Source organism: Podarcis erhardii (assembly GCF_964252035.2).
Source record: "Podarcis erhardii genome assembly, chromosome: 9".
NCBI lineage: Eukaryota > Metazoa > Chordata > Lepidosauria > Squamata > Lacertidae > Podarcis > Podarcis erhardii.
Window position 1 is genome coordinate 50,133,453 of NC_138512.1, and position 26,691 is coordinate 50,160,143.

Consider the following 26,691-nt stretch of genomic DNA (forward strand, 5'->3'; position numbering starts at 1 on the left):
GTATGAATGATGGTGCACATTGACAAACAGGCAATCTTTTTAATTTGTTCCACCCTTCATGTGTTACGGAGTGAGAAATTGCACTAACATATTTGATGGAGAGATCCTGACTTGGCTGTTTGCATTTAGCAAATCTAAGTTTTCATTTGCTCCCATTCCTTCCAGTTAATGGAAAACTCTGGAATGCTTAGTTTCAAAATCACAGTGACCATTGCTTCCCCTTAATTTAAAATGAGAGATCTTTCTTTCTTTCTTTTTAAGGTAAATGCATCTGCTCACAATCTTTCCCTTAATAATACATAGTGGCCCGTTAAAACACAAACCTGTCCACTGGTGCTTAGCAATGGAGAGGGTAAGGTGGTGGCAGCAAAAGATTTAGAAGGAGGTGCACTGTCTAATATAAGGCAATTTTCTATATAGCAGAACTGGGTAGTTATCATCCACAAAGAAAACTCTGTTTCACATTTTTCAATAATTTCAGAACATTTGCAGAATGAACAAAATTTTATCATCTCTGTTCAAAAATAACATGCATGGCAATTACATAGCCTTCAGTTACAAAGGGTTTTGTTCTTGCATCATTCCAAACATTAAATCTGCCTCTTAATTAGTCTTCAGTGCTTATTCTTACTATAGTCTGCACCAATTAATTAGATCTGGATAGTCATTAATTCCCTTCATTAATCAACCTCACATTTAGAGAGTGTCCTTTGAAGAAGCCATTTAAAATGCTTCAGGGTAATTTTTATGGAACAAAAAAGCTTTTGTGTTTTTTTTAAAGAAGTTTTTGCAAAAAAACAACAACCCCAAAACCCAAGCCCCAACAACCATCCATTTGTACTTTCTTAAAAGCTGATGTGACTTGGAACTGAGTGAAGCTTTATTATTATCATCATCATCATCATCATCATTATTATTTCTGTAAAGCAATGCTTACCATTCCAGCCCTCCGGGCAATAACAGTGTGAAACTGTCCATCAGACACCTTCTTTGCTGTGGTGAGTTTGTAAGTGCCACTGCCAAGATTGTATGAGAATCTCAGCCTCTCTTCTGTTATTTCCAGGGCCAGGAATTCTGCCCGATCTCCAGTCTGGTTGTCATAATTATATAACAGAAGGGCATTGCTTTGGATGGTGGCAAACTTGATGTATATATAATTGTTGTTCGGATCCATACTGGGGAATTCCATGTAAGACAATTCTTCAAATCCGTAGCTATTTACTTCACAATGCTTTCCGAAAACTCCTGCGGAAATAAAAATGTAACAATGATCAAGAACTGCAGAAGCACTCTAAAATATAATTCTTTTAGGGGGGGTGGCAATCCTGTTGCAAGATCTGTTAGGATGAGAAGCTCAGGGTGCAGTAGATGTTCAGTTCAACCAGCTGATTCGTGGCTCAGCCAGTGCTAAGTACCCAATACCGGTTTAGCCAAAGATGTGATCACTGCAGATGGTGAGAGCAGCCACGAAATTAAAAGACGCCTGCTTCATGAGAGAAAAGCAATGACAAACCCAGACAGCATCTTAAAAAGCAGAGACATCACCTTGCCAACAAAGGTCCGTATAGTTAAAGCCATGGTTTTCCCAGTAGTGATGTATGGAAGTGAGAGCTGGACCATAAAGAAGGCTGATCGCCGAAGAATTGATGCTTTTGAATTATGGTGCTGGAGAAGACTCTTGAGAGTCCCATGGACTGCAAGAAGATCAAACCTATCCATTCTTAAGGAAATCAGCCCTGAGTGCTCACTGGAAGGAGAGATCCTGAAGCTAAGGCTCCAATACTTTGGCCACCTCATGAGAAGACTCCCTGGAAAAGACCCTGATGTTGGGAAAGATGGATGGCACAAGGAGAAGGGGACGACAGAGGACGAGATGGTTGGATAGTGTTCTCGAAGCTACAAGCATGAGTTTGACCAAACTGCGGGAGGCAGTGGAAGACAGGAGTGCCTGCCGTGCTCTGGTCCATGGGGTCACGAAGAGTCGGACACGACTAAACTACAACAACATGTTCAGACTGGCTTAGCCAGGGCTCAGCCAGCTGAACTGAGGCTAGTGTAAATTCACCCAAAGGCGTAGGACAGGGTGTGGCCAGAGAAGGGGAACTTAGACTGGCTACTGTGACCAGGCAACCTGGCATAAAACATTATTTTAAAGGCTTGCTTTCCCTCTGCCCGGCTTAGGCCAAGCAGCAGAAGCAACCCCACTGCTGAGCAGGGATTAGATCTGGTATAACTTTATGCCATCTTAATTGACACCAGCTTGCTTTTTGACAACTTCTTGTATGACTGCTCTCTTGCTGAAGAAGCTGTCAAAAATGAAGATACTGGGTGCGAGCCAGCCAAGTTAGCATATTTAGATGCCATCTATTTCAATGGATAAATCATGCATTTATATATATTCTAATAGGACTAAAAGTGGCAAATTTTTGCATCATCACTATCATTTTTAAGAGAACCACTATTTGTGTGGCATAAATATAGATTGGGAGTGATCATTTATGCATTAAAGACATGTGGTCTACATATTTTTTAACCTCCATCAATTTGATTAAGACCTGTTTACACAGACTCTTTATTAGCACTCTGGTTCATGTTATCACTTAATGTTTTAATGTATGTGTCACTTTTCCTGCTTTCTTTTTTTAAAAAAAGTATTGATATTTTATGGCAATTCTTTTAAAAAAGGCTTCTATTGTTAGTAGCCTTGGGTGCTATATCTTTAGCACAGGATACAATTATTCAAATATAATGTAAAAAATAAAATTCTAAAGCAAAATATTTGCAGTAGCTTCTATTGTTTTAAGCACCAATAAAATATTTTGGATTGTAGCCAATGAAGTTGTCTAGTGAGTTCAAGGATTTCTATTTGAGCAATTGAACTTCCCATGCCAGATCTGCTGAAGAATGTTGGGGTAACCCCCAGAACAGATTTTGGGGGAAAGCAGGTGGATGAGAGACAAATAGGAATCCTTGTGATCACGGGGTGACTTTGATGGACATAACACTTCCCTTCCAAATGTGTTAAAATATCTCTTCATGTGTTACAAAAGTGGAAATGGTCTTTGTGACCTGTACTAACACATACATAATATCATTTAGATAAACGGTACCATATTATCTTGCCCTTTGGCATTCCATACGCCTATGAATTTTGCATACTACATGTTCCCTGTTATATATTATTTACTTTCAAAACCAAATTTAGTCAATCAGTCAATACATCTGAATGCATTTCCCTCCTTCTGACTACTTTTGCTTCCTTTTTTATTTGTGCTGCTTCTGTTTCCCTTGTTTTAAATCATATTTCATTTCAAAACTAGCCAATAAATCCACCCCCTTTGCTATCAGCATTTTCTAGCTATGCCAAATAATATGGAATAAAAATAAAATCCAATATGGAACCAATGACAGATGCATTCCTCCTTGATTTTGGCAGAACACCATCTAGTATTCTTTAGATCAAGTCAACATACAATGCATTTTGAAGAGTACATACAGTATGTTTCTTTGTTGTTAACTGCTTTCAAACATGCAGGCGCTACATTCCATCCATATTGTATTTCTTCGAAATATGAATGCTTTTATAATAATATTTTTATAAAATACCTGCCTGCGGTCTTTAAAGTGTTTTAAAATGTTATGATGTTAACTATATTTTTGTAAAATGGCAAAGACCTTTTTTGCATCCTGCTTCTGACTGGCTCATTAATTTCTGAAGTTAGAAAAGAATGTGGCAAGTAGGAAACAAAGAGAAAGGGAAAGAACTAGATTGCAGGACAGGATGGGATTGGGTGGGATCTGAGATGGAGAGGGAGGCAGAAAGAGCAGAATTAGGATCAGGAAGAAATCAGATCTGAAGTAAGTGTTGGGAGATGTAGAATTGGAATATAGGAATGGGTTGGATTAAGGATGGTCAAATATGTCAATTTTGGTTCCTCATTTTTCCAGTCTTGAATTCAGTTCTCCACATTAGTTTGCAAAATTCAGCATCACTATAGTGACCCCCCCCAATATGCACATTTTTGTATGCAATTTTGCCTAATATACACATTTTGCAAGGCATTTTCCCTAATATAATGAATGCATTTGTGCATGTTGTTTCCACCAATGTATGCATTTATGGACGTTTTTCACCTAACATATGCATTTTTGCTCATATTACTTGCAATAGTGGTGTTCATGCTCCCACTTCTGCTTCAGTACCCACTGCCTTGGCCCTCTTGGTAACTGGCAGTGGTGCTTGGCACTGGGAAGCCAGATGAGGAAAAATGCTTCATCCATGGCACATTGTTAAATGTTACAGATAGGTAGCCGTGTTGGTCTGCCATAGTCAAAACAAAAAAAATTCCTTCCAGTAGCACCTTAAAGACCAACTAAGTCAGTTCTTGGTATGAGCTTTCGTGTGCATGCACACTTCTTCAGATACACCAATGTTAGTTAAATGTTAAATGTTAGTGATTGTTAGGACAACATTGCAAAATTCGCAAGTGTGTGAATTTTGAAGGATTACTACATTTCAGTCCACATATTGTTTCAGGAAGTGCAAATTAGATCTATCTTGAAGGATGAACTGAACCACATTTCTCCTCCATTCCTAGCTTAGAGTTGGGAGAATTGGAATTGGACATTAGAATGGAATAGGACTGAGGAGCATCAGGGAAGAAGAATGAGCTCCTTCATTGCCCCAGCTCCTTCCTGTAAAGAAGAATCACCTCTTTCTTTCCTTGCTAGAATGCTTCCTTTAGCAATGAAGAAGGGAATCCTTTGGAAGACATCATCTGTGATAATAGAATAGGTGAGTTGAACCTAATTTCCCCTTCTCCCCATAATGATTATTTGGGAGAAATGTGATGGGAAGCTGTGCCAGCCAAAACTTACAAACAGATATAGATGCAACAGCTCTATTTTATATGATCAGTGGTAATTTAACATGGATTTTAAGTTCATGCAAGACTTGTATGTGATTGTAGCCAGATGCTGTATCTCCTCTTACATTTTCTATACACAGCAGGCTCACGGGCTAAGCTAGTGATTTCCAAGTTCTTCTATAATTGCTACCATATATTGGTCCTTCAAAAAAAAGAGAAGTCTTTCTGGCTTCATCCATAAATTTCTTGAGAATACTGCTTGGCAATGATTGCAGGAATAAGGCACAATTGCTGCAAATATAATGTAGTTTGATTTTGACATACCTTTACATACGTTTAAGAGAAGCTTTAATAATTATAACATTATAAGTAATTGTGTTATACTGGGATGTCTGATACCTCTGAGGCACTGGGGCATGATATTTCCCAGCTCTTTAATGTTTTGTGGTTCAAATGCCCTCACTTATCCTGTGCTTTTACAGCTGTTCCTTGTCACAGGGTTTTCAAAGTACCAAAGCCCCATTCAGGAATTACATGTGATCTGCCATGGACCAGGTGCAGATGTCAAACAAAAACACAGTGTGGAGATTTGGAGTGGGATGCAAGATTTCCTTAACCTTCACACACCCCTTCCATCCAGTGTGTGAATTTCCTTTGCCTACCTTTAATCAATTTCTGTGTTACATATGTGACCATTGCTGAATAAAGCTGAAATGGAACTGTGTATGCTACTAACTTTGAGAACTCCAGTTTAACCGAGGCTCCCAAGGCGTATGGAAATTAAGAGTTTCTTCAAACCTCATCAAGATGTCTTCAGCAGATGCCCTGCTTTGATGTCTCCACCTTCAGAGGCAGGGTAGCTAATCTTATTTGTGGAACTTCTTTAGCTGTGTATCTCCCTCACCACATCTCTTCAACAGGTATCTACTCTACTAATGTTCTGTCTCCAGGTAAATACTATACTTTTTGCCCAGGCTTTTAATGGTCTTTTTTGAAGACAATATTGTAGAATGGAGAAAGGTAAAGAAAAGTGCCATCTTTCTCCTTCTAGAATATTATCTTCAAACTAGGGACTGGTGGAGGAAGGCAAGAAATGGGAGAGATGATAGAGTTTTATAAAATTATGCATGGTGTGGAGGAAGTAAGAGGAGTGTAGATTATCTTTCACATTATGCAGAACCTGAGGTAACATCCAAATAAATTAAATGGTGGGAAATTCAGCACAGACCAATGATGTACTTCTTCACTCACTAGCGGTGTGTAGGGTTTACAATGCAGGAGGCTCTATGGAAGGCCACCAAGCCCAGCAGAAGGGAGAGAACCAATGGTCCTCATGTCCTTTTGTAGACTTCCCATAGGTATCTGGTTGGTTACCATGAGCAACACAACATGCAACAAGATAGGTTTTCAGTATGATTCGGTAGGCATTCTTCTTATCTTTGTAATGGCAATTGACAGAAAAAGGAGGAAAAGAAACTCTAGGTCCTGCAAAATATCATTTATTGTGAGTCCAAAGGGTTTTAGATTTTTATTTTGTTTTTTTTTTTTAAGCAACAGTTCTGACACACTAATCTACAGATACTGTAATTATTTCCTGTGAATACTGCAACATCCCTGGTGTGTCAGGATTCTTGCTAAGATGCCATTAATAAAAAATTTCTTGCAAAACATGTTGGGCTCACAACAGATAAAATTTTGTAGCATTTGGAGATCCTGCCTCACCTTTTTTTGACTACTCCAGTTCTTTGTTTGGTTTCCTGCCAGATGGTAACTGACCAACCAAGTCACATTGCTTTGCTTTATTCTGATTAAAACAATATTATCATATAAAAATTAATAAGTAAGCTATAAAATCCATAGGTGGTTGTATTTGGGGGCTAGGGTCAAAAGGATTAGGATTCTGCAAGAAAATCTGAATAAAGTACCAAATTTCTACTCACCAAATGGACAATGACAGTAGTATCCCTCCACTCCATTTTGACAGGATCCTCCATGGAAACAGGGGTTGCATTCACAGTAATTGACGGTGGAGTCACACATTTTTCCTGCAATAGTAGAAGACAGTACCATATGGAAACTGAGTTGCACTTAGGCAATTTGCATTATGAACAAAGTGGGATAATTTGCATTAGTTGTAACTGGAGCCCAGAAATAATTTGTTTAATTTAAAAGTGAGTTTCATTCTCTATATTCTGGAGTGAGTTTTTATTATTATATTTTTAATGTAGAAACACTGAACATCATACTGATGTGGAATTAACTTGTAATACTTTCATGGAGAGCAATTGCCATGACTAGGGATGGTGCAGAAATTCGATTCAGTTTGCATTTGAAGTAAACCTGCGTTTTCTGAAACAGGACCTGAACTGAGAAACAGCCATTCCTCAAAAATCACAATGCAGTTCTCCAGCCAAGTAATGTGTATAAAAATGCTTGTGCTGGGGTATATGCATATCTTTCTGATATGTATTGTATTATGGGGAGATGCTTTGCAAATGTGTCTAATAGGAGCAATGTGAATTAAAATGCTGACAATTTTCATGAGGATAATATTTAAATATATATATATAAACTCATACTGATGTAGAAATATGGAGAACTGAATTTAAGATTGGGAAAAATGAGAAACTGGGACAAACTGAAACTGACAAACTTGTCCAGCCCTAGTCATAACTTCCTAAAATTGACGTGCAACAATAAGTTATTCCAATAAGAACTGGCCACTGCTCAGAGCATGGAAGTTCTCTACATGCTAACATGAACAGAGTTGAGCCTCAAACTGCATTCTAAAATGCTGCCACTTCTATTTTGAAAGAAAAGCCAGCCGAGATCTTGATCTGAATCCTGCACAGATTTGCCTCTGAAAATTTCCTATGGCTGCTATTCTCCCCTGAAGGTGATGTTTTCAAAAGAAGAAGAAGAAGAAGAAGAAGAAGAAGAAGAAGAAGAAGAAGAAGAAGAAGAAGAAGAAGCTGGTAGACTGTTATTTTGTAGAGAAACCTGCTTGGGACTGTATTCCAGAGCAGGGCCTCGCACAGCTGCTTCAAACTGTTTTAAAAATGTGACTAACGTAATGTGTAGCTTTGCCCTAACCTTCAATCGTTGCATTCTCATTTTTTGTCACTTCATGATAGAACTTACTTGGACGCCGTTCATCACTGCAAGGGTTCGCTGCATGGTGCAAGCTGCACAGTTTTATTGCCTTTTGTAAAGATTTCTCCACTGAATTTAATTAAATTTGCAAGCCTGAAGATGGGTTGGTTTTTTAAAATACATTCCTCAGGCTATTTTTTCCCCTCCAAAACATTTCACAGCTCTATAATTAATTGCATATGGTTCAAATAATAATGTTTTGATGAGAGAAACTAGTGATTTGCTTGGGTAAATTATGCCCTGAAGTTAAACAAATCACCAAATGACTGGATTCATGAACTCTGAAGGTCTACAAGAGGCTCATCTACAAGTTTCAATTTCACGGATTTTGAGCACTTTGCCCATTTTCAACCAAACTGGGCAATGACTAATTTTGATAGGTTACTAGCTATTCTGTACATGCATGCCCAAAGATAAACTGTGAGGATCTGGAATAGGAGCCACATAATCTTTATCATTTTTTAACAGAAAAACTCAGAAAGAATAGCCCAAAGCTGTACATGTCTCCTCAGATATAAGCCCCACTGAGTTATATCCAACTTACCCACAGGTATTACTATATATAGATTGAAGGCTGGGGGGAATTCAACATCATGATAATATGATTGTTCTATGGGTAGGAGTGCCATATTTTGAAGAGCAAAAAAGAGGACACATTTGCTGACTTCTACTTTTAACTATGGATCGCTATGACAACTCTAACCATGAAAAAGAGGGCGTGTCCTGGGAAAAGAGGACATATGGCAACCCTACCCAGGCTCATGGGTCGCTCACCACAGGCTGTAAACCGGGGGGGGGGGACTTGTTTACAGCTCATGGTTAGTCTGGAAAAAGCTAAGCCATGACCCTGGGTTTGGACAACACACTAAGCCAAGCCATGGCATAGCTCAGGATAGCAGCAACAGAATGACAGGGAGGGGCAAATGGGATATGATCCTCTCTTTGGAAACCTACATACTCTAAGCCATGGTTTGGTTTAGCATGAAGAGAGAACCAGTTCTCTGCATTCCTGGTAAATAATGACAGTTGGATAATATGCAACTGAATCTCCAGTCAACCAGCATGTCCCAGCAAGGATGGGGAGAAATGAGTTAAGTTTCTGCTTTGTTGATTCACTGACAACCGTATGAAAAGCCTTTCAGTTATCATTGCTTTATATGGAGTATTTGCATACAGTTGTTGGGAAGAACTGATTTAAGATAACGTTAGACTTTTCTAAGATGGCAGTCTCTTTCAGATCAACTTCTTGCTTAAAAAACTGAATTGATTCCAAAAAACTCATCCTAAAAAGGTCCAGAAAAGAGGAACTGAGGGGTTCATGGAAAGGGCAGACAACACACTACTGTATGTCATCTGATATATCCCATCTTGCAACTGATTCGTTCCAAAACAAAATATGATCATCATTAATAGACATAATTATAACAGATTGCTTAAACCTCAGTGTTACACTGATGTAATCTTTCATTATGGTTGCGCTCACTGCAATGAGCCTAATTGCTTCTATAGAGTGATGAAGTGAAATGCAGCTGGCCAAACATAATAAATCAGTGAAAAAACCTGTGTACCCCCTCAGCAAGGTAAGGGAAGCCATTCTAGTGGTCTATAATTGATGAACTCAGACTTACAGTGAAAAGAAGGAAAGCTTGCTTTAGAAAACAACAGAAGCTACAGAGAAGAGCAGCTGCCTTGATCCAGACAGGGGTCATGCATACATACATATAGGATGGTATTCTACTAAGTCACTCAGAATAGACCCACTGAAATTAATGAACAGGACTAAGTGTATTTTATTAATCTCAAAAGGTCTACTCTTTTGGTTCCTAAGGATTCCCAAGCAATACTGGGAACGAGGCTGCTAGTAACATATATTTTAGGTTTTTGTTATGAACAGGATGAAAAGGTCTCTGCCTTCAGTGTTCCTTTTGTATTGTTTTCAAACCTACTTTGGGCTGTTTTGTGATATATTTGTAAATTGTCAATTCAATCAATGAGTTACACTGATTTTCCTCTTTTACAATTATTCTCTCCTAGGAGAAAACACTGCCGCTTTACATTTCTAACATGGGTGTATTATGTCTGCTACCATATTGCCTTTTTATTTTTGGAGAGGGAATGCAAGAGCATAACCCACACTATGGGAACACTTAATTCTCCCTCCCTCCCTCCCTCTCTCTCTCTCTCACACACACACACATTACTTTTCAAATTTCTTCCATGACATATTTCTGCTTTCAGCAGATGGGGGAAAAATTAATGTGTTACAATGTGGGGAAATACTGTATGTGACAAGCGTCAGGCATGACAGTCACCTCAGCAAATCACTGTAGTTTCATTAACCCCAATTACAAGCTACAGGACTGATGTGACTGCATTGTGTGCTATTGTTAAAATGAGTGTTCTGCTGAGGTGTCCCAGTGAGCTGGCAAGTACATGCCTATTTAACCTCTGATGCTAATGACTTAAAAGGTTACCCGCAATTGTGGCATGGAATTGTTCTGCTACGCTGCTGGCCAAATAATTTGATGTGATGATTCACTGCGAAACACAATCTCAGATCATTAGGTTAATTAGAACAGCCATTCAATTACGAATAATTACTTGTGACCTGAGGCTCAGCAGGCTATACTGATGGCGCATACATAGAAAGATCCCATCAGTGTCTTTTATGTCAAGGCGGCTCTAACAGTGAACATGTGTCAGTTGCCACATATGCTATTTAAATGGAGATGCATTTGATGGCTCTCGATACTTTCCTGGCAGAAAGCTAAGAGGCATCACTCTATATCTAACTGATATGTTTAATAGAAAGGCTGAAAATCCTGATTATGATTTTTTACACAAGGCTCTGTCTGGCAGATAAGTAGGATGGAACCATGCACGCTTTGACGCTTAGCTAATTTCTGGCAAAAAGCATTAACAAAAAATCCACTGTTTAATTTTAGACCTAGGCTCCTTCCACATGTACATTTAAAGCACTATTATACCAATTTAATGACTTCCCCCAAAGAATTCTGGGAATACAGTTCCCATGATTCTTTGGTGGAGGATGCCATGACTGTTTAAAGTGGTATAATAATGCTTTGAATGTATGGTGCAAGTGGGATCCTTGTTTTCACGAACAGCAGATGATGGGATGATAAACTTGGGGCGTGAGCTAACTGAAGACACACAGTGTAATCACCTTATGGAAGCAAAGCAGGTCCAGATCTGATCAGTTCCTGCGGGGATCGGGGGGCAACTGGAAGCCCCACATAAGCCACCTTGAGTTCCATTATGGAAAAATGCAGAATACACATGTGCTAAATAAATAATACATCTAGGTCTGAATTGCCAGTAGGAGTGCCTATGATTAGATGCTCCTTCATAGGTAATACCACTAGTTCATCTCTGTGTTGCATTCAGAACAATCACACACATAGAAGAAAAAATTACCTGTATATCCAGTTTTGCAGACACAGTTGAAGCTTCCTGGGAAGTTCTGGCAGAGAGCACCATTTTTACAAGGGCCCGAGAGGCACTCGTTGAGATCTCTCTCACAGGCCATTCCAGTAAAACCACTGGGACAACTGCAAGAGAATCCGCCCACCAGGTTGTGGCAAGTCCCTCCATTGTGGCAAGGTGATGGGAGACATTCATCTATGTCTGTTTCACACAGTGTGCCATCATATCCTGGCATACACCTACATGTAAAAGGCCGGAGAGGTTCATTTGCCACAACAATCACTGGGATACTCTCGTGGCTCTGTAGCTTAGGGCTCACAACCAGTTTTTTCAAGCAGCTGCCGCCATTTTGACAAGGATTTTGTAAACACGAGTCATGATCCACAGACTCTATTCGAACTCCGCTTTGACGGAAAAGGATTTCTTTGATGCTTTCAAAGAAGGTAGTCACACCACCTGGATTCACATACTGATAGCTGTTCCGTTTCACAGCTGCCATCAAGAAAGTCCGGTTGCTCTCCTGATAAGCCCCATAGAGTTGCACAGCAGTCCCTAATCCGGTTAACTGTGAATTGGCAATTCGCAGAAAATGAAGGTAGTGGTTGGTCAAAAATTCTCTCACGGATTGCACACTGAGACGAAGGAGAATGCTGTTATCAAGTGTGGCATTACTGAATCCTGAAAAGAAAACTCGGATACTGCTAGTGACTGAGTTGTGTAGCCCATCATTGCTCAGGACTGTGAGATCAAATGTCCCATCGGTAGATCTTGCCAGGGAATTTAAATCACAAGTGCCTGCTGGAATATGGAAGAGGCTTGTAACTCCTGATGTAAGAGAGCACTGGAAACTGTCTAAAATATCTGGATCCTGAGGTTTTACATTGCCTAATGTTCCACCAGGGAACAGATTGCCAAAATAATGGACAAAGATCTCTACTGTTCTGGGTTGTGACGGGTTATCATTTTGATCTATTACCTTTACGTGCACAGTTCCTGTGGAAGACATCTGAGGAATGCCCGAGTCTCTTGTAATCACTGACAAGTAGAAATCACAAATTTGTTCTCTGTCAATTTCTCTAGTTGTGGTCAGAACTCCAGCAGTGCTGAGACTGAAATAACTGGTTCCTGTGCCAGTGCTAAGCAAGTAATAAGAAAAGGGGCCCTGATTTGGAGGAAGATCAGGATCGGATGACTGAAGATTCAACACAAGTGTCCCTGCCCGGCTATTTTCCATTATTTCTCCTTCTGTGGTGGAGAGGGTGGGTCCATTGTCGTTGATATCTTCCAAAGCCACCAATAAAGAGGCACTACCTGTTGCTGACGGTGATCCTGAGTCAATGGCTAACACAGATAGGTTGTACACTGGTAAAGTTTCTCTATCCAGTTCTGCAGTCACTGTAACCTGTCCTGTCTGTGGGTTAATAGAAAAGGCACCGTTGTTGTTTCCATTGCCAATAAAATAGGAAAACCTGTTCCAGCTTGGGAGAGAGTCAGAGTCGAAGGCACTTACAAATGTCACGTGGGTCCCAACAGGAACGCCTTCACTGATTTGTACGTTGTATACCATGAAGCTGAAAACAGGGGGGTCATTGGCATCTAATATCGTGATATTCACAACCACTTCATCAATATCTGCACCACGAATGCTGCCGGCATTTTTTGCAAGCACTTTCAGAGAGATCCGTTCTTCCTTTTCCCTGTCGAGAGGTCCTGTGACATAAATCTGCCCACTGCTGTCATCAATCTGGAAACCCTTTTTTCTGCTATTGCCGAAGATCAGATAGTGGACTTCTCCGTCAGTTCCCATATCGCGGTCACTTGCAAAGACTTCTCCCACAATGGTGCCTTTAGAAGCTGCTTCGGAAACCTCAAAATAGTAAAGCTTGGACACGAATCGTGGCACATACTCGTTTGCTCCTTTTAAATGGATGTTGACATTCGCAAAGCTGCACCTTTCTTCATCGGGAACGTTAAAGGCCTTTATGGTGAGATGATAGCTCTGCTTTGTTTCATAATCTAAAAAGCCTTGGGTGGTGATGATTCCAGTATTAGGATCAATAACAAACAGATCACTGTCTGAAGACTGAACCGCATATGCAATTACAGCATTAGATCCGGAATCAGCATCAGTTGCAGAGAGACGAATGACAGTTGTTCCACTAGGGGCATTTTCTAAAACACTTGGAAAGTAGTCTTCTGGGCTAAAAGCTGGAGAATTATCATTCATATCAATAACATCTATGGTAATGCTACAGTAGCCTGTTCTAGCAACCCATCCGCCATCTGCAGCACTCACAGTAATCTCATGTTTTTTGCAAAGCTCATAATCAAGGGGTTTGGCAAGCCTTAATGCACCAGTAGATGCATTAATTGCAAAGTTCCCAGCCTCATTTCCAGAAGAAATGTTGTATTTGATAAGTCCATTCATAGCTGTATCTTTGTCCCTTGCCGACACAGTCCTGAGAATAGTTCCAACAGCATTACTCTCGGGGACAGTTATACTTATATGACTTTGAGAGAACTCTGGCGTGTGATAGTTTTCCTCTGTAACAACTATTTGCACAGGCACTTCTGATGAGAGAGGAGGGTTACCTTTGTCCTTTGCTTTTACTTTGATTAGAAAGTTTTTATTCATATCATTCCTCAGTGGCGATGCTACTGAAATCCAGCCTGTGTTACTGTCCAGTTCAAATTTACCTGTTAGGTTGTCATTTGAGAGAATGTATTGCACTTCTGAATTTAGACCAAAGTCTTTCGCATCAATGGCAGTTACCTTAATTAGTTTGGTACCAACAGCTACATTTTTAGTAACAGGTGTAAAATATTGACTAAAGAGAAACTGGGGAGCGTTGTCATTGCTATCCACGATGTTGATTGTGACTGTTGTCTCGCTCAGCAAGGGAGGGCTGCCTCGATCTGATGAGGTAACGATGAAACTGTGCCTGTTTAGATTGACATTACTGGGGCCGCTGGAGTTTTGGAACTTTAAAGGTTGCTTATTGAAAATCTCTCCCGTAGAAGCATTAATTCGGAAAAACTCTGACTGGGATTTGATGAAGTAGAAGACTTGCCCGTTGGATCCTTCATCTGGATCTGTTGCAGATATCTGGATCACTCGTGATCCAACTTCATTATGCTCAGGGCAATCCAAGTAATAGGATGGTTTTGTAAATCGTGGGGAATTGTCATTGATGTCTGTTACAAATATGGTCACATCTGTGCTTACTGTCCACCCAGAGTCATGTGCTGAAACTCGGATTCTGTAGCGATCTGTATCTTCCCTGTTCAGAAGTCTGCTGATTGTTATATCTCCTGTATTGGGGTTTATGACAAAAGGTATACTTGTATCCCTTATTGAATATTTACTGACAGCATTTGCTCCAATATCTTCATCTGATGTTGTGACTCGTGTTACAGTGTAACCCAAAGGTGCATTTTCAGGTACAAGAGCACTGAATATCTGAGAAAATTTGGGTGCATTATCATTTTCATCCAACACATTAATAAGCACCCGGACGGTGGTACTCTGAACAGGTACACCTCTGTCTGAAGCTTTGATAGTAAGTGTATAATGGGCCACATTCTCCCGATCTAAAGGTCGGACACTTCTGACTTCCCCATTGGTACGATGGATACTGAAGCTGTTCTCCTTATTGCCGCTGACAATTTCATAATTTAACTGTCCATTAGAGCCACTGTCCTTGTCCACAGCAGTTACAGTAATTATTTTAGAAGGTGAGAGGTTTTCTAGTACTTCAGAAATTAAAGGATCTCGTTCAAATAGTGGTGCATTATCGTTTATGTCTATCACTGTCATTTCCAATTTTACGTAAGAAGAAAATGGCGGAAAGCCCATATCTCTCGCCTCAATCCAGATGACGTATTTCTGTATTGCTTCATAGTCTAAGGGTTGGCTGATGGTGACCTGTCCTGTTAGTTGGTCGATCTGAAAGGTGTTGCCAAGATTACCGCTAGCAATATAGTAAGACAAAGAGTCGCCTCTCGATGACAATCCAGAAACTGAAGTGACAAAAGTGCCAACGGCTTGATTTTCAGGAAATGTGAAAGTGTGCTGTTCAGCCTGAACTCGAGGAAAATCTGCTCTATTTACAAATCTTACAGTCACAGTTGTAGAATCTGTCTTTGGCAACGAGCCACCATCTTTAACATTAACAGAAAATGTCATTTCAGAAGTGCCAGACAGTCGTTCGGCAGCCATAATCGCTCCTCGTGATGGATCAATGTGGAATTTTTCAGAATTCTTCCCTGACAGGGAATAGTGAAGCTCAGCATTAGGTCCTGCATCAGCATCTGTAACTGTCACCGCAAATACAAATGTACCTGCAAAGGAAGACAAAAATAAGGTAATTAATCCTGTGAAATGGAACATTAATACTCATGCAACTGTTCATAACCAGAGAATGTTAAGTTATTGGACAATATACAAAGACTGTAAATAAAACTTAAAAATAAATAAATTACAACCACTAGCAGATGTATTGCTCATACTTAGGAGGTATTTAGGATGTTATAGGCATCCTTGACCAATAGCATATTTATGCATATTTAAATCTCACTGAAAGCAATGCAGCATGGAAGGCAACATTTTGAAATTTACATAGTTCACACAACAGGTTATGATACCAAAACTTGCTACTGTGCTGGGATCTCATGAGTTTGGCTTCTGTTCATAAACCAAGGTAAAGTTCGCAAACCAAGACACTACTTCTGGTTTTGCGGAGTTCGTATACCGAATAGTTCGTAAACAGGGCTATACTTAAACCCAGGTACCACTGTATTTAGGACAGGATTTACCGTATTTTTCCCTCTATAACACGCAGATTTTTTCTCCTAAAAAAGAAGGGGAAATGTCTGTGCGTGTTATAGAGCGAATGTGTGGTCCCTGGAGCCGAAAAATCAGGCAAAAATCAAATCGCGGCGCTTCACGGAGAAGGGAAAACTGAAAAGAGGAAGCGGCTGCTTTCCTGCATTCTGCCTCAGGGTCTTACTGACCACCCTCCTCTGTTTCGTTGCTGTGTTTGCTGAAATGGAACAAAGAGCAGGGAAAGCCCCTCCCCTCCAGGCAAGCAAAGGGGAATTCCTCTCTGTGCTCCGGTGCTGCTGGGGGAGAGGGAGAGAGAGGGGGAGGGAGAGAGAGAGGGAGGAGGGAGAGAGAGAGGGGGAGGGAGGGAGGGAGGGAGGGAGGGAGGGAGGGAGGGAGGGAGAGAGAGAGAGAGAGAGAGAGATGGCTGGCTTGGGTGGGGGGAAACTTTTGCCTTTCTTTCCTCCCTCCCGTTAAATCCCTCTCCTGCATTCTTAGCCAGCAGCTTCTCTGCACACCCCTCTCATGTCCCTTCTTTGTTTTTCCTTCGCTCCCCACTTAAAATGTGGTTACAAAGCATAGATCCACATGGATCCTCAGGATCTTTGCATTGGGTCACCCCAAATTCACCATCAGATCACATAGCATGTCCATGGCTACAGCCTGCCCCCCCCCCCAAATCACGCACCCACTGTTGCCTGGGGCTGCAATGGTGCAAAAACGTGGTTAAAAAGCATGGATCCACATGGATCCTCAGGATCTTTGCATTGGGTCACCCCAAATTCACCATCAGATCACATAGCATGTCCATGGCTACAGCCTGCACCAAAAAAATCACGCACCCACTGTTGCCTGGGGCTGCAATGGTGCAAAAACGTGGTTACAAAGCATGGATCCACAGGGATTCTCAGGATCTTTGCATTGGGTCACCCCAAATTCACCATCAGATCACATAGCATGTCCATGGCTACAGCCTGCACCAAAAAAATCACGCACCCACTGTTGCCTGGGGCTGCAATGGTGCAAAAACGTGGTTACAAAGCATGGATCCACAGGGATTCTCAGGATCTTTGCATTGGGTCACCCCAAATTCACCATCAAATCACATAGCATGTCCATGGCTACAGCCTGCACCAAAAAAATCACGCACCCACTGTTGCCTGGGGCTGCAATGGTGCAAAAACGTGGTTACAAAGCATGGATCCACAGGAATTCTCAGGATTTTTGCACTGGGTCACCCCAAATTCACCATCAGATCACATGTCTGTGGCCACAGCATGAAGCCCAAAAATGATACATCCACTGTTTCATTCAGAATGTTTTTTCCCTTGTTTTCCTCCTCTAAAAACGATGTGCGTGTTATGGTCAGGTGCGTGTTATAGAGCGAAAAATACGGTAGTTAACATATTTTGTATGAAAAGTGTATTCCTCCCAAAAATTAGTGCAGCGCTAGTGAAAACCCTAATAAGCTATAGATAACAATAACAAAACCTCAGGGGTCAGTAAGATTTAAAAGTCTCTTCCCCTCTTGTTATCTTGGATTCTTTCTGTGCTATAAAAACTGTAAGGTTAGTATCATGTTGCTGTTATCAGCTTACCTGAACTTGTTGGTGAGGGAATATGAGTGACATAAGGGTGGTGCTGAAATTTGGGAGGATTGTCATTGACATCTGCAACAGTGACAAGGACACTTGTAGAACTGGAAAGAGCCTTTGGGAAACCACCATCCTTGGCCACGACGATCAAAGTGTAGTTCTCCTTAGCCTCTCTATCCAACAGAGCACTTGTAATGATCTGCCCGGTTGAAGGGTTGATTGTGAACTGTGAGTTTCCACCACTGAGACTATAGCTGCAAAAAGTACAAGGAGGGAGAGACGCTTTTCATACCCATTTTAGTATGAAATATGCTGCTTTATATGTTGACAAACTGTAAATTCTACAGGCAGGGAATCAAAGTATTTATATTTATTTAAAATATTTATATTATTCTCTTTCATCCAAAAGGATTTACAAGGCAGATTAACATCAATATAAAACAAACGTACAAAAGCAAAGTCAAAACAACATAATCACAGCTCCAGCAGTGATAAAATGACAGAGCTAAATATGGACATAAAAACAACAAATAGTTGCTGCTGAATGGTCTTGATTTACCATATGAAACCTTGTTAGTGCCGTGATCAGATAAGTCTCCGTAAGAAAAAGCTCCGAAATCTAGGGTGCCACCACTGACAAAAGCCCTGCCTTATACAGACCTGCTTCAAGTGACAAAGATGGGTCTGGGAGCACCTCTAGACTATTCATCTTTTCCTTCTGAGGGTAAGGAACCCCATCCAGAACACATAAATTGTCCTGTTTCCTGGACATGGAAACCACCCACCCACAGGGTTTAAAAAGCTTCACACAGAAGTTAAATAGTGCCTTGGGCCACCCCATAGTGTGTTTTACCCCTTTGCATAAGTAACACAAAAAGGACACTAATGTTGCACATATACAAAATGAGTTCTTCCACAACTGGAAGCAGCAACAACACCATTTTTGAATTATTCAGAAGCTTGACGTTATGATAAATACTTAGAAATATTTTATTTGCGGTTTTCAATCAAATGCCTGAGATGCTGCCAATAGACAGATGGAGCGAATATAGCAATTGGTCATAACCAGCTATTTATCCTAGGAAAATGCCCTAGGTAGCAAAATAATTGCTCAGTTATTATTTAATAGAAAAGTCATGACCGCATAATGAAGTGCTATTTGTTTATAGAGAGAGGAGGAGGAAGAGAGACAGAAACTTTCCACATCACTGAGTCCCAAGAGGCAATTTTCAGATGAGTGTCACATCTGGGACTGACAGAAGTATTCTGCTATCAAACTATTCCCTGGCTTTCAAAATGTGGGGATTCTGATTTAGGATGAGGATAGGGCTACCTGCTGCTGCATTACATTTTAAGCCTTGCTGCAGCTCCTAAGGTGATCTTGATTGTGATAACTTCCAGGGTGAATAACATCCCATGTGTTTTGACATAGAAAGACAGTTGTACATTGGGTCAATTTCATGCCCACTTGACAGAGTCCTTCGAAGTAGATAATCTGTCACACAGAACTGAATCAATTGCAACTGGAATGCAACAGTAATAACTGCTTCACCCATTTAAAACTATCAAGGCTCTTATTCTCTCCTTCCTTGTCGCCCTTTCTCTTTAAAAGGAGCTATCCTCTGTAAAATAGGACACTTCTGTAAAGTACTACTATGAACTACTTATCGTCTTTCTGTGACTACTTGGTAAAAGGTAGTCTGCAGTGCTAAAGTGTCAAAATCCCTTCAGCCTCTAAAATGTGGTCACTGCACATTCATTGAATGACTTTCCCTTAGGTTTGCCTGCTTTGAAGCTGAAGAACAGTCATCTATCATTAACTACCCCGTGGTGATAGGAGATATGGCAGCTGTGGCTTCTGATGCCTGTTCCCTCCTTGGTCCTCTTGCCTGCTGTCTTCCCAAGCTGATTCAACTGGCCAGGGCTTGAGGTTTATAATGCAATACACAAAGAAGAAGATGGACTATAGAAGAACTACCTCTTCTCCTGCTGCATTGGGAGTTTTAAAGGTATATCTGGCTGAATACTACTGAAAATAATATAAAGTCACCACTCCAGTCAGTGCACAATGGGTGCCCCCTAAATCAGATAAATCAATAGAAATACTTAACTAACCGAGGTTCTTCCTCCCTCAACATGAAGCCTGCTCCTCCCCAACATAAATCCTGGCTGCACCCATGCTGTTCACTATCTTCATAAACTTCCTGCTTAAATCCCCTATTGATGGGTTTGGCTTTTTTAATGACCTGTGCAAACTTTTCTGGGTTGTGTATCTTATGGTTTATAATTCATTTAATCCATGTATAGTTTCATTCTGAATTGGAGCATATTTTCGAAAGCTAATGGGAGGTTGTTTGTTTGTTGTTGTTGTTTTTTAAAAAAGCTTACGCACCAAGGCTGCAATCTTGATTCCATTTCCCCCATAGTAATATATCAACTCTTTTTAAGTTTCCATTTTTTTTTTTTTTTTTGGTATTTTAATTTTATTTTGACAAGTGATATACCACTCAATTACAATTGGACTAAGTGGTGTACAAAAATCAATTAAAAATATCAAATCTGAATTCAATTGAAATGCCTGCTGAATTTTTTTTTAAAGGCCTTCAGAAGGCAGCAGAATTTCAACAGGGAGGGGGCGTGTCTGACCTCAGCTGGAAGTTCCATAAAATTGGACCAAAAATACTGAATGCACAGTCTCTGGTGTATATGTACTGTGCATCTGGGCCTTTTAAAAAAGTTTTGTTGCACAGAATTGTAAAACTGCATTACTACAAATCAGCATAAAAGTTGATATCCGCCCTCTGTGTTTTTAGGGCCACAGGGTAAGAATAATAAAATAGGATTGTACAGCGAATCCCTATATATATATATATATATATATGCAGGTTTTGGTGTCCTCGGGTGTCTTCCCGTGTAAAAGTTGGGGTGTCTAGGCGACGTTTCGACGAGGTCTCACTCGTCATCTTCAGGCTGGTGCTTTCGGCTTCTTGTTACTGGAACAGAGCAGGATCTCAGTGTTTGAGTTCCTATAAATACTGTAGAGGGGGTGTGGTGTATAGCCTCCAATGTTCTGGGCAGAGAGGAAGTTCCCAGGCTAGTGTGCCTTTTCTTCTTTTGTTCCTTAATTACTTGAGAGATATCTTGAGTGATTTCTTGAGTGATATCCTGAGTACCACTTAGGTGGGTCATTAGGTGTGGATTAGTTGTTAAAGTCTTTGTGTCTTGACCTCTTGAACTTTGTGAAGAGTTTTCCTGAGAAGATGGCTGTACTGTACTTAGTTGTGCTCTGGCTTGGCTTCGTGTATAGGGGCACCCGAGGACACCAAAACCTGCATTCCTGTACCCGTGAAAATCTACGAAAGCAAATATATATATATATATATATATATAATCCTAGGAAGTGAAAGTAACAGCCACCTCTATTTTGTGATGCCATTTCCACATGATTATAAGACTTCTCAAAAAACATAAATTTTCATGGGAAAAATGACATGTAATGAAAAGCATTATTATGTCATATTTTATTAATTTGATTGGATGCTTATCAGGCACACCTGGCAGATGGCAAGGATAGCAGAGCTCAAAAAAATGGAAGAAAATTACAGTGTTTTGATATTTTAAAGTTCTTATTTCTCTTGTACTTTAATATCTACAAACAATTATGATTTATATTTTGCTTATTGAAAAAAAGCTAATTTGAATTTCCAAAGAAAAGAAAAAGTGTAGTGAGTCGTTTAGCTCAGTTTGTGCCTTTTATGCAACAATAAACCAATATTTACACTCATTGAAACCACTTGAGAAAGGGTCTATTCTGGTTTCTTGAGTGGCAGGTAGTGATAATTGGCAACAAACATCAATCTCTCTGCATTCCATTAGGAACGCATCACTCCTCTGAGCAAATTGCTCAGGCTGTCACTGCCACTTAACCTCTCAATTTTTTCTTTCATATAGTCAGCAATCGGATTTACTGGTAAAACTTGGAGGTGTCAGTAGAAATGTGCAAGCCATTTTGCCATAAAGCCAATCCAGCGAATGATGACTTTTCAGAAGCTGAGTGGCGCAAAGAAATCAGTTCAATTGCCATACACAGATTCTTCCTTTTTATGCTGAACTTTGTCGGAACTTGCTCAGTAAGAGCAAGAGAAATAGATTGGCCAGCAATTCTAAAGCTTTTTACTACATGAAAAGTTAGGGATCAGCTTCTAAACACTCTTGTGGCAAAGTCATTATTGGATACAACCCAGTGTTTTTTCAGCCCACCTAAGTCAAATGGCTTAAATACAGAGCTATTTCATCTCGTTCATCTCCCCTTATGGTTTTGATCCATGGGCTATTATTAAAATGAGGATGCATTTTAAATTGTATTTTTAACCTGTATTTTAAATTGTTTTGTCCCCCCCCCCCCATTATGTTTTTATTGTAATTTTACTGCTGTTAGCCACCCTGAGCCTGGCTCTGGCCGGGGAGGGCGGGGTATAAATAATTTATTATTATTATTATTACTGTCACAAACCAATCCAGGGTGGCCATAAAATGACGGCCTCAGGCAACATATTTTTGGTGTCATGAAGCAGCTGATTTAATTTATTATAATTTTATTGACATTTTTGCCTCAGATACTAAAGTAGGTTAACTGGCTTTGGGTACTTTGCACCCTTAAAGGAAGGGCAATATTTTTTGTTTCATCTCAAGCAGCAAAAAGTCTTGGGCCAACCCTGAACCATGTTGTATTTGTGAACAATGCAAGACAAAACCCAACATGCTCATTTCTCCTTTGTTCCCAAAGCATGAAAAGGAAACAGGACCTAAATTAAACAGCATCGGAAGCACCACAAGAGCAACATACCTGATGATAGCATTCACTGATGCATCGGAATCAGAGGCATTTACAAGCAAAACGTCTGTCCCTGTGGGTGCGTCCTCCGGAATGGTTTTGGAATACATATTGAAGGCAAATTTGGGGACGTTATCATTGACATCATCTACTTTGACAGCAATAGTTCCAGTACCAGTAAGGGCAGGACTTCCTAGGGGGGAAAAGATATTTGAAATGCTAGAGGTTACCCAAATTACAATACTAATACTGGATATGCCACTCTTCATTTATTATCTCACACATGAACATGTCACAGTTCACAGAGCTAGAAAGTCAAATCCATGCAAAGAGCAAGGTCACTTTTGTTTTTAAAGAAGGTCCTCTGGAACTTTCAGAGTATGAAGTCACACAGGAAAAGCTTTGAATCTTGTATTATCAAGTAAAGGGTTTGCTGCTTGCAAAGAGAAACGAGAACAATACACAAAAACTGACCTGCAGTGAACCGGATGAATTTGATGACTGAAATTGGTCATCCAGTGAGTGCCACTAAAGTGAACAAGAGCATGCCAATAGGTGTAACAAAATCTGGACTGCCACTTTTTGTTAGAGAAATGCTAAATACGGCTATGACTATTCGGGGAAGAGAAGCAACAGGGGGCAAGAGGGAAGGCTTAACTGCCTGCTGCACAAAGGATCTGCTATCCAGATGCATGTCTGCCAGCTGACAGAGGACTCCTGCTCTCAGACAACCTCTGCGCAGACTAGTTCATCACCCTGGAACATACATAACAATATAGCGAGTGCATTTAAGTATATGTAGAATGCTTCCCTGAATGATGATAGCTCACCCTGCACATATACCTCAATGCCACTGAGTTTTAGCATATTCTGAAAATTGCTGAAAAACCCTGCTTGAAATTTCAGTGGACAGAAAAATGAAGTTTCAAGGTTCAGGTAAGCATGTCTCTTGCCTCCTTTGTTTTCTGGAAATATTTTAGAAAACCAGCACTTACCAAAAAAAAACCAGTCAATATATAAGCCAAGGGTGGCTAGCCCATTGCCCACGGGCCACATTTGACCCCCAAAGAGGTTTTTTTTTTTTTGTCACCCTGAAATTTGTCAATTAAAAAAAATACTGCTCCTGTGGTGCCATGATGTCAAGTGTTTTCTGCCCCTAAGCAGAAAATTGTCCATTAAAAAACCCCAATTTAAATTACAAACATGGAAGTTTGGAATCTGTGAAAACTGGCAACACTGTACAGCAGGTCCTCCAGCCCAGCATAATAATAAAAAAGTAGCTTTCTAGTTCTCAAAGCTCACTCACTCTTAGTCTGATCAAAAGTGGTAGGCAACCTGGTGTCCTTGGACTATATCTCCTGACCATTGATGAGTCTGGCTGAGGATGATGGGAACTGTAGTCCAATAACGAGGGACGAAGGCTATATTAGTAGCTATGATGGCTATGCTCTGCCTGCACAACTGAATGCTTCTGAATGCCAGTTGCCAGAAACCAAAGGAAGGGAGAGGGCTCTAGTGCTTGGGCTTCCCTCAGGCATCTGGATGGCCATTATGAGAACAGTATGGCAAACTAGTTGGGCTCCTCTTAATCTTCTTATCTGGAAGGTACCAGGATCCCTAATTCACACAGATCTTGCTGACATGCCCTGATGATCCTTAATGCTCATGCAAAAATAAGTTACACAGAATTTAATGGGGTTCGCTGTCGAGCAAGTGTGCCTATGATTGCAGTGGTTGTTTTCAGGCCAGCAATATTAATGGTGAAGCCTACATACAGATTTCTTCCTCGACCATAAAAACTTTTACTTGGACTTGCATCTTTTTTTGTTTCAGTGAAGCTTACATCCATGTAAATGTATTTAGATTGATGGGTGGTTTGTTGACATTCCAGGCAAAGTCCTGTATACTGTACATTGTTATGATTTTAAATTGGTAATAAAATAGCAAATGATTTATTCGTTGTTTAGAATTCATCCTATTTTAACCGCAACACATTGAAATGGCAAATCAGCAAATCAATCTATGCTCTTCTAAAACAAATACTAAAACAGGAGAGTTATGGGGACAGAACATGGAGAATTAAATGCAACTTAATTGGATTGACATCCTCAAACAATTAAATAAACAAAAGTGTGATGAACAACACCAGAACGGCACAGACCGTAATTTCCTAAGTTCCTATGAAAGGAATTTCACTAACAGGATACTTTTCCTGGCAGAAGGGGAAGGGGATGGATTTTCCTCCCCCAGTCTTCCTGCTCTTGTGCTGCTATGATTTGTCTTACTGTGGGTTATGATCTGTCTTGCTCGAGACAAACCATGAGATGTAACCAAGGTAAACAAAGGTTTGTTCTTACCCTTTGTGATTTATCTGGAGGAGACAAACCACAAACCCAGGTTTGAACAACGTGCTAAGTCAAACCATGGCTTAGCAGTGGATATCATGACAGAAGGAGAACTAGGAAAAAAGTCGGCAGCCATGCCCTCCTCTTCAGAAAGTTGCACATTGGCTTGTTCATGCTAAGCAATGGTTTTCCTTAGTGACATGTGCAAACTATGGGTGGGTATTATTGCATTGTTTTCCTGGCTACAATGTTAATCATCCTGTCCTGATTTCAAACATTCTTTTCACACTGCATCACCTGTTTTGTTATGGAACTGTGGCTTTTTGATCAATATACTGCCTTGTTGTGCTAAGTTTTCCTCACACCAGTGAACATGATGTGACACAGCAGCAGACATCTTTGGAAATTTTACCACCCCCTGTGTGCATGCATGCTTCTGTTTTGTGTTCAGTTCTGAAAATTGTGGGAAAGGACTATATGCACGAATGCCATCCCCAATTTTAGCACATGGTGTGATCCATGAAAAGAGCGGGAAAATTACAGTGCAAAACTTCTGTGATGTTCCATGTTATAATGGGGTTACAGACTTTTTTTCCTGGAAGCAATTGACATGGAAATGAACACTGAACTTCCACAATATTCTGCTAAATTCCCAGAGGTGACTTTTACACTGTGTGAAAGATCACATAAAATGCAGAAATGATCAAGTAAGGAAAAGTCAGCAAAACAGAATAAAGTGCTGTCTGAATACAGCCTGAGCCACTATATGCTAAGGACTATAATGATCTGAATGTTCTGAAACAAAGTGCCTTGAACAGTCTGTAACTATGATACTAACTGCCAGATCCATGTGGCTATTCTGTACATGAATTGCCTGACATGTTGCACATCATATACTTGACTTTCAAGTGGCCCACATGTAACTGCAGAGTTATGTGTAAATCACACTTTAGCATAATGAAAACAGTAGCTGTTTTACAATTCTGCAGATCAGAATTCAAAACAGACTATTATCCAAAAAGTAAACAGTGAGGGCTTTGATCAGGCTCCTAATTATCTATGTCCTTAATCTGGAAAGCAAAACAATATTGGGCAATACAAATCCCTGGAAAGTTGGGAGCTTGAAATTCTTGCTTGGAATGGACAGGCTAGCAGATCATCTGTCTATGCAGCAAAGCTGCCATCCAAATCTATGAAGTGATAACTATGTGAAAATTATTGTTGATATGACCCATATTGCACAGTATCTGATCGTAGCCAGATGATTTTACTTTGGATGTTATATCTCCTTTCAAAATATCAAGTCAAGACAATGTGCACTTTGAAGTGATACTAAAAATATGTGTAGTGCATTTAGAAGGTCAAGTATAGACTATAATTCATATTTGTAGTCAAAGTGGAATGTGAAACCTACATGGATTGTTTCAGCTTGGTGCAGATTTTTGATTCACCATGCTTTTCTATATTCTTTCCTATGATCCGTGGGCACAAAAAGAATACACATAAATTCTGTGAAGCATGACATCCTCTTGTTAAGTATAGGGCTTCAGGAATGTGGGTTTTGCATTGCAATTAAAAAAACAAAAAAGAAAAGAAAACCCAAACTTTAAATATATATAAAAATCACTTA

At 40.1% G+C, this 26,691-nt stretch overlaps 1 protein-coding gene across 1 annotated transcript in view; it reads right to left on the minus strand.

Annotated features, from left to right (window-relative positions):
- The window catches only part of FAT4 (FAT atypical cadherin 4), a 140,966-nt gene that overhangs the window by 18,882 nt on the left and 95,393 nt on the right, over window positions 1-26,691 (minus strand). The window contains 5 exon segments of the mRNA XM_081876537.1: window positions 938-1,245; window positions 6,809-6,913; window positions 11,457-15,806; window positions 17,886-18,136; window positions 22,729-22,909. Coding sequence (XP_081732663.1) covers window positions 938-1,245; window positions 6,809-6,913; window positions 11,457-15,806; window positions 17,886-18,136; window positions 22,729-22,909 — 5,195 coding nt within the window.